This window comes from Nematolebias whitei, chromosome 1 (assembly GCF_014905685.2).
Source record: "Nematolebias whitei isolate Nwh7 chromosome 1, NemWhi1, whole genome shotgun sequence".
Taxonomy (NCBI): domain Eukaryota; kingdom Metazoa; phylum Chordata; class Actinopteri; order Cyprinodontiformes; family Rivulidae; genus Nematolebias; species Nematolebias whitei.
Window position 1 is genome coordinate 48,557,066 of NC_056498.1, and position 9,102 is coordinate 48,566,167.

Consider the following 9,102-nt stretch of genomic DNA (forward strand, 5'->3'; position numbering starts at 1 on the left):
TAGATACAGTAGATGATAGATACAGTAGATGATAGATACAGTAGATGGATACAGTAGATGATGGATACAGTAGAGGATAGATTCAGTAGATAGATACAGTAGATGATGGATACAGTAGAGGATAGATTCAGTAGATGATAGATTCAGTAGATGATAGATTCAGTAGATAGATACAGTAGATGATAGATACAGTAGAGGATAGATTCAGTAGATGATAGATTCAGTAGATAGATACAGTAGATGATGGATACAGTAGATGATGGATACAGTAGATGATAGATACAGTAGAGGATAGATTCAGTAGATGATAGATACAGTAGATGATAGATACAGTAGATGATAGATACAGTAGAGGATAGATACAGTAGATGATATAGTAGATGGATAGATCCCTCTCTCCCTCCCAGGTGGGAACACAACAAGACTAAGAATGTTCTTTCACACCTGGGATTTGAAGCTCCTCCTTAAACCAGACCAACTAGTAGTAGCCACTTTCATGAACATCTGTATTTTTTTTCTTACTGGTTTAATCATTACTGCTGCGCTCGCCCTGCCAAGCACCTCTTTAATAACTGCTATTCTAACCAAACTGGACTCAGACGGCTCCTCTGATGTGTTTTTGTGAGGAAGCCAACTTGCACAGCAAGCACTGAATATCTAGTGATTATTCTTTTTCAAAGCTCGAGTACATGATTTTCTTCAATCTCGTGTAGAAAGACTAATTTGTTGCACATGTGTGTATACTCACAATTGCTCAGAAGATTATTTGTTCTTGTGTATTAATGGGGTTTATTTATATGGTGCTGTTTCATCTCAGGGCATCGTACAAAACCTTCACGTACATTAGAAAATGTAAATTACCGTAATTTTCAGACTATAAGCCACTATTTTTTTCACACGCTTTGAACACTGCGACCACACACCTCTGTGGTCCACACTGCTTTTTTTTTGTATTTGTAATGTAATTTTTTTATTCATTATTAATTAAAAAAAAAAATTATCAGCCATTTTATAGGCACTGTTCTGACATCCAACTCCACCCAGAAAGATCCCAGACTGGGATTTGAACCATCAACCTTCTCGTTCCGCTCAATATAATTTAACAAAACTTCACATATGCGTCATCACTAGACAGAGTGTCGCATAAGTTTTCATCACTCCAATTCCAAGATCAAGGTTACAAATCCAGGTCAAAGTTTATACGAGGTCATTGCTTGTATAAAAGTTTGTCGACGAGCGTATAGTGTGCTGTACGTGGTACTCTTCAGGGGTTTGATGCAACAGCCACATTACTGGTAATGGTTTACCAGTCTGCTTCTTATAAATCTCTGCTGCGTCTGGACAGAACAGAAGTATTCAACTCCAACATCATATTTCTCTGCCTGACTATCTTGTCTAATGTCCCAACAGAATCAATGACAAGCCTCCTTTCTGTTGTACAATGGGGAGCAAAGAAAGCTGGGCAGTGTGATGACTAGAAATAGATGTTTGTAAAATGGTTTAATGGTGCTTGAGCATCGGGGCATGGTTTGGGGAGCTGTTTTTGCCACATCAGTACAATGCAGCGTATACAGATGTCACATTGAGGTTGCATGTTGCGTTGGGAGACTGCTGCATCCCTCAGGTGCTTCTGAGAGCTCTCCAGGGGCCACATTGCCCTCATTTCTATGTCCGCTCATGAAGTATCGAGTGTTTGTGTGTGTCTTTCTTTTTTTAACTTTCTCTAGGGAGGTTGTGCAGTCGGCTCAGTCCAAGATGTGTCTAAAACATAAAATAGAAAGGTCAAAATGTGTTTCTGTCACTGCTGAACGATCAAGAAAACACCAAAGGATGGACTAAATATATTTTAATTCTAAGACTTATCCATTCTTTTTGAAAGTTGATGCTGCCTGGGAAAAGACACATTAAATATTTCTTAAACAAAGATGTTATGTTGCCAGTGTTTGCTCTTTCAAGCAGCAACAAATTTGCACCAAAGGGCAGCAGGAATGTCCTTGCCGCTGGCCAGTTTGTTAAGAGGAGCAGGAGGTCAAGTAAATCCATATAATTACAGGAAAAAAAGACATCATTGCGCATCATGCCAATTCCACTGGGCTGGAAGTTATAATAGCTTTCCATCATCGCAGGAGCTTTGCTACAGAGCAGACAGCCCGACAAAGGCGTCACCATGACAACGGTGTCGAGGGCACACTAAGAACTGATAACCTGTAACGGGGAAAAGGACGGTTCCAATTTGTTTTGGTTTATAGACCTTTCATTGCCTGTCACATTGAGGAGATACCTTTTCCTTCTTACAGATTGACATTTTACTCCCGCCATCCAAATCTAAATTTTGAGCTATAGGAACCTAACCTAAGGAGCCATCTTTATTTCCCACAATCAAAAAGCAAAAGGTGGGCAATAATGTTTCTGCTAGCATCGGAGTGTGTTTGTCTGTTACCCAAATATTTTATGAACCACTGGTTGGGCTTTTATTAAACTGTCAGGACATAATAAGTGGATGTACCACTGCTACTATTTTACTTTTGGAGCCAACCCAATTCAAGATGGCTGCCACAGCCAGTAGACTTAAAAGAACACAAAAATAGCTGTAATTCTGACAATTTTGCTGATAATGCGCTAAAATTTGACGTCTTAGTAGCTAAGAGTTATTTTAACCATGTGATCTCACAATGTGATAAGACCACTGTTGGTTAAAAATATTCTCTGTTCATCTTACTCTCTATGTGTATTTTGCATGTTCTTCTCGTGCTTGCATGGGTTTTTCCAGGTACTCCGTTTTCCTCCCACAGACCAAAAACATGCATGTTAGGCTGCCTTCAAGCCCAAACCTCCCTTGCAAAAGAGATCTATGATCTCAATGGGATTTGCCTGGTTAAATAAATGTTAATGAATAAATAAATGTACATAAGTTCTACGTGCATGGAGTCACGAGAATCTGCCACGGGCAGCGTGTGAGAATTGTTTTATAACCTTATCAGTTCTCAGCTCAGAGACAGACACTGGTGACCTCGGCCACCCAGCTGGATCAAACCAGTTCCTCATTCAGCTCTCTGTAATAGAGAAAAGAACTCTGGTTACTCAAACACATGGTTCATGGGCAGTTATTCTCAGCCATAGTAGTTAAAAAAAATTCATAAACATTGACTAAAAAAAACTCCTGACAACCGCACATACGATTATTTTCAAGGTTTGACCTAATTGATTACAGCTGTTAACTTCTCAATAATTTCTCAACGTCAGATTACTTTAGTCGGAAGCTTTGACATGAAAGGCCGAGGCCACTCCTTTTAGCCTTTTAAAAGTTTGTTTAATGGTGCATTCACACCAGCCCTGTTTAGTCCGCTTTAATCAAACTCCATTTGCCTAGAAATTCCGGTTCGTTTGGGGAGGTGTGAATGCGCAATCAAACTCTGATGTGGACCATAAAAGCGAACTCTGGTCTACCTAAAAACCTAGGTCTCGGTTCGGTTGAAGTGAACTCGAGCACGGTTCCAATGCATTCTGAATGCAAGTGTACCAGAGACCGCTCCAAAAGCAGGAAGTGGACTACAGCGCAAGGCATTATGGGCAAATACAACCAAAACAAACGCGCATTTCTCATACCTCATACGGAGCCGTCTCATCCGCCTTGTGTGAAAAACATCTCCGTGGTCTTCTGCCTCATCCTCCACTCATGCCGAGTCCATTGTTGAAAAATGTTTGTTTGGCACATGAGCCACAAACCAAAGAGAAATCCTAAACTGCTAAAATTTGACGGCACTCCATTTTTGTTATTTCCAGAAGTTGCGCTCATTGTCTTCTTCAGAGGTTTTTGTGTCGTTTCCTTCAGTAGTTCTTGGTGCAGCGCCACCACAGGCGAGGGGGGGAACAGGTTGGCTCGATTGACTCGGTGCAGTGTGAATGTGAACCGCACCAGCTGAAAATGTAAACAAATGTTCCGAATATTGGTCCCCAATCGAACCGAGTCTACCGGACTATCAGGTGTGACAACCTAAATAAGTATTATTTATGTGCTACTTTCGTGGTTTCTTTCTATTTCTTTACTACAAATTAGACGTAGGTGCTAGAAAATAAAAACATTTTGCTCAAGAAAGAAGTATTACCGTCAAATAGCTGTAATTTGATGCAGTTTTCTGCTGTAAACCCGTGTTTTTATTTTATTTTTTTCTGTATATCTCTAATCCCCTCCCTTGTTGCTCCACTGCTGCTCTTTAAATAGCAGCTAATAGCTTGGCTTGATTTATACTCTGTTTGCTACTCCTGAGAAAACAGAGCCTGACTTTACAGAAAGGGTATTTTGGGCCTCCTGGAAGGGTTGTGAAGCTGTGACATGATGGAAAGTAGGCCTTCTCATGCTTTGAGAGAATAATGTGCAACATGTATGAGGGGTGTGGGGAAACGTCTCAGTGACCCGAGGCGATGCTCACCGGGTGTCTCCGTGTGCTCCTTGTTGCAGCTGAGCTTCCAGCACAAAGTGGGGGTGCTCTACTGTAAGGCGGGCCAAAGCACGGAGGAGGAAATGTACAACAACGAAAGTGGCGGACCGGCGCTCGAGGAGTTCTTGGATCTGCTCGGTCAGAGGGTGCGGCTCAAAGGCTTCACCAAATACCGAGCTCAGCTGGACAACAAAAGTAAGTACCTAAACATCGTCGGAGGGGAAGCTCACGCACCTCTAATCCTGCTGGATGCAGCTCTTCTCTGCTTAACTCAGCCTTTACGGATCTGTAATGTGTTTTTAAGCCTATGCCTTGTTAATCTACATTTGTTTAATTAATCCGCCAGACTATTTGACATAACGATCCTCCGTAACGAGGCCACGACCTCATGCAGCTTTCTGCTCTCTTCCAGCCGACTCTACAGGAACACACTCCCTTTATACCACCTACAAGGACTACGAGCTGATGTTTCATGTGTCCACCATGCTCCCCTACACACCCAACAACCGGCAGCAGGTGAACTGTGTGCTTCATAACACCGCATCCCCACAGCAGCAGACCATTATGTTGGCCCCTGTGTGTAGTGAACCGCTGTCTAATGGATGTAAGAAGTCCCTGAGCAGCTCCCTTTTATGATGCATCAAATACTGACTCCCCATAGTCTTTCCTAGTGTTTTTTTTTGTCTTGGCAATAACCTATCAGTTGAAAACATGAGCATTGCCATGGTGACGGTGGCTCATGGCAGGATTTTAATCAGTGTGTCTCCATGGGACGGGCCTGCCACAGTATTAGATGAGCCTGTGTGTCTGAGTAGTTTCAACATATCAATAACTGCACTCTGTGTTGAGAAGTTCTTTGTTAATCTGCAGTAAAAGCTGCAAGTGCAGCTTTGTAGAGGCGCTGGCTTAGTGTAGACGGAAGAACTGCATTTTCTTTCAAAATCTAGTGAGTGCTGCAGGACTTTGCTGACATTTGCTGATAAATCTGAAGCTGAGTCAACAAGAAAAACAAAAAGCTTAAAAGAAATCTATATTAAAGTTAGCACAAGGATAGCTAAAATAAGGAAAGTTTAATAAAAAAAACTGGCTTAAAATTTAAAAGTGGCAAAAAGGTTCTAAAGTTAAAAGGATGGATAAAAACAAGTAGCTAAAAGTTAGCTAGAAGCTAAAACAAGCAAAATATGAAAATATTCTAATAAATATGAATGCCTTTTTGGACAGTTGACATAAAAAAAAAGTATTGCAAAAATAAAAAATATTCCGCTGAGATATTCTCATCTGCAGCAACAGGAAGTGATGACAAAGGGGAGCGCCTGCATGTGAACGGAGCTTTGCAGAAAATAATCTGATGCTTCTTTATTTTAGGTCACTTTCAGAAAGAGAAGAAGAAGAGTCGGAGATCAAATCTAGTTTCAATAAACAAAAACCAAGAAGTTCTGCGTTTTAAAGAATTCCCCCTTTGATGTCACTTCCTGTTTCGCTTTGGCTGCACCAAGTTCAAAAGAAAATATGTCAATTGTGTGACCAAATTGTTAAATTAATTTGTATTATGCCAAATTTATTAAATATTAAGATGTTTTCCTCCACTTTTAGCATTTGTAGAAATGCATGTCACAGGAACTTTAAGTTAAAAGTAGAAAAAAGGCTAATAAAAATGGTGAAAGCCTAGCTAAATGCTAAAAGTGGCAAAAAGGTAGTTCAACGCTATAATTAGCATGAGAATATGATAATAGACAAAGTATGCTGAAGCAGTTTTTAAAGAGAAATAAGAGCTCTTAATGCATTTTTGTGGGTGAGTTTTAAATAAAGTTTAATATTTTGAAAAGTATAAACGCTACAAATATCTTAGTCCACTGTTCTTAATCAAGACAGACATTGGTTTTGGTTGAACATAAAAAGTATTTGGAAGTTGTTTGCAAAAAGTTTACAATAGAAACCGAACGCTCACTGGGCGCCTACACGATGAGATGTAATGGTGGTGATGGTGAAGTTTGCTCATTCTGTGAGCTTCACCTCAAACAGGTGATTGGCTGCAGAAGGGTCTTTCTGTTTTCTTTTCCAGTTGTAGAGTGGGCTAGTGAGTGAGTTTTAATTTAATCCCTGGTGGTAATCTTCCAGCAAGCTCCGCTCATCCCTTCATCCTTTCCAATTCACCCCTGTACCCTTTAATCCTGCTTGTTTTGGACTCTTTTTGACCCTCACTGGCAACCTTATTCCAGACAGAATGAGGTTAAGTATCGGTGTAATCCAACAATACAAGAAGTGTAAAAAATGTTTGAGGAAAAAAACCCACCCAATCCACAAAAAGTCATTATTTAGGTTTGGTGGTGATGCTTCTTCCACCCCAAGGTAATTTGTACATCTCAGTTTCCAATTAAGGCTTAACGATTCTGCAAATTAATGAAAGAGCAAACCAACAGAAAGTATAAATTTTTTTTTTCTTCATTAGATTTAGTTTTCACTGTTAGGCATGCAATGTAGATTATTTTAAAGCGATTCTTTTTCCTCTACATAATAAATTAAACGATGGCGTTTACAACATTTTTATGACTGAGAGAGACATTTATTTGTCATTCGGATCTCGTGGTGGAGCGAGATTATGTACACAGGGTCCCAGTTACATCCAACAATAAAATGTAAAAGAAAAACAGTAATAAGATCTAAGATATAAACTAAGAATAATGTTAACACTAAGCACTAATAGCATAAAAACATTACGTAGAACAGCGGCACGAACATGAGTCTTTGTGAGCAGAAACCAACCTTAACCATAGGATTTATTATTATTATTATGGGACCGTTGGAATCTTCTGTAGCTCACAGTTCAAGAATCTAAGCTTTGACTTAAATATTCTGCTCAGCAGCTGTTTTGTTTTAGGCTTACTTTTCAGTCCGTTTCTGCCTGCCTTGTTAATTTGGCAGTCGGGGTGCAAGAGACACAGGTGTGTGGTTGCCATGGTGACCATAATGAGCCATCGTTTTTAACACCGGCACTGGTCGTACATCAAAATGTAGGCATTATTATTAATTTTTTTGTCATCTTGAGTTGTTGCAAAGGTGTTTGAATTTTGGGCAGGAACTACACTTTCCAGTGTGCACATTTAATTTAAACGCTAAATAAAGAGCACACGCTACTTTATCCTTTTTCTTACACTTTAATGTTGAATTATAGATTATCACGTCTCCATCTAATCTACTTGGCTGCTGTGATCTTGTTCAGATGTTTATCACATATTATGACCCTTTACTTGTTATATGATGCATTTCTGTGTTTTTTTTATATTTTTTTATTTAGTTATTGCGAAAGAGGCACATTGGCAATGACATCGTCACCATAGTATTCCAGGAGCCCGGGGCCCTTCCTTTCACCCCAAAAAACATTCGCTCTCATTTCCAGCATGTGTTTGTCATCGTCAAAGTCCACAACCCGTGCACTGATAACGTCTGCTACAGGTAAGCGGAACAAAACGGCTTTTTTTCCTCTAAGGCTCTTTCAAATTATAGTTCTCTGTTCTGTAAAGAAAAAAGATAAGAGTTGAACCCTGTAATAAGGAGGAAACTAAAAGTGCTAATGACGATAAAGGCGAGCACGTTTGTCGGTTTGATGGGCTTTGCGTAGATGTCTTCACGCCAAAATGGACTTTTAGAGGTTCTAATTTGAAAGAGGGATAATAATAGCTCTTCGGTGTTCCTGCAGTGGTTTCTGTCATGACTTTATAGTAATGTGCACAAATCACGGGGCACTTTTGATCCGTTCTCTGAAGATGCAGTTATTATCTTCACCGACACCTTGAAATTAGAACTTGGAACTTTGTCAGATTTTATTTATTTATTTATTTATTTTTTTAAGTTAAGGTAACACTCGTTGATTTCCTCCTTTGAAAAATAATTTTCTTGAATGCCATTTGATTCAGTTCAGTTCAGTTTGTTTATAAAGTGCCGAGTCACAACAGAAGTCGTCTCAGGGCACCGAACAGAAACATCCACATACATTAAAAGTAGAGATGCACCGATCCACTTATTTCACTTCCGATCCGATACCGATATCTACGTTATGTGTCGGTCTATACCGATCCGATGCCGATCGGATACAAAAAAAAAAACTGTGCTGAATTAACAAAAATGGCTAAATCATGTCACCTGGACCCGTTTCTGAAACAGGTCCAGATGACATGATTTAGCCATTTTTGTTGTCTACCTGGATGTTTGAGCTTACAAACCCAGTGCTGAATTAACTTAAAACATTTGTTTTGTTAAACGCAGACATGAATGCACAAAACTCTGCACCATAGCAGCACATTTAAACACACCAAGAGCTTCTCAAGCTTGGTAACTTTGTAGTAGACTCTCATCCTAAGCAAGCACAGAGGCAACAGTGGAAAGGAAAAACTCCGTTTTAACAGGAAGAAACCTTTAGCAGAACCAGACTCGGGACCAGCAGCCTTCTGCTTCGACCGGCTGAGTTTGAGAGGACAGGAAGGAGGAATAGATACACAATGGCAGATCCAGGAAGGAGGACATCACGTTTTTCTCTAAGAGGAAATACAAAAAAAGACAAAAAATAAAACCAATCAGAATTCACACGTTAAGAAAGAATAATTACAAATACAAACTACTTATTTGTATGTATTTGTAAGTATTCATTTGATAAGTGAGGTCAATT

At 39.7% G+C, this 9,102-nt stretch overlaps 1 protein-coding gene across 1 annotated transcript in view; it reads left to right on the forward strand.

Moving 5' to 3' along the window:
• The window catches only part of LOC119423797 (signal-induced proliferation-associated 1-like protein 2), a 111,539-nt gene that overhangs the window by 19,171 nt on the left and 83,266 nt on the right, over positions 1 to 9,102 (forward strand). Inside the window, exons 4-6 of the mRNA XM_037691246.1 lie at positions 4,460 to 4,634; positions 4,852 to 4,955; positions 7,735 to 7,892. Of these exons, the coding sequence (XP_037547174.1) occupies positions 4,460 to 4,634; positions 4,852 to 4,955; positions 7,735 to 7,892 (437 nt within the window). The remainder of the gene's footprint in view (positions 1 to 4,459; positions 4,635 to 4,851; positions 4,956 to 7,734; positions 7,893 to 9,102) is intronic.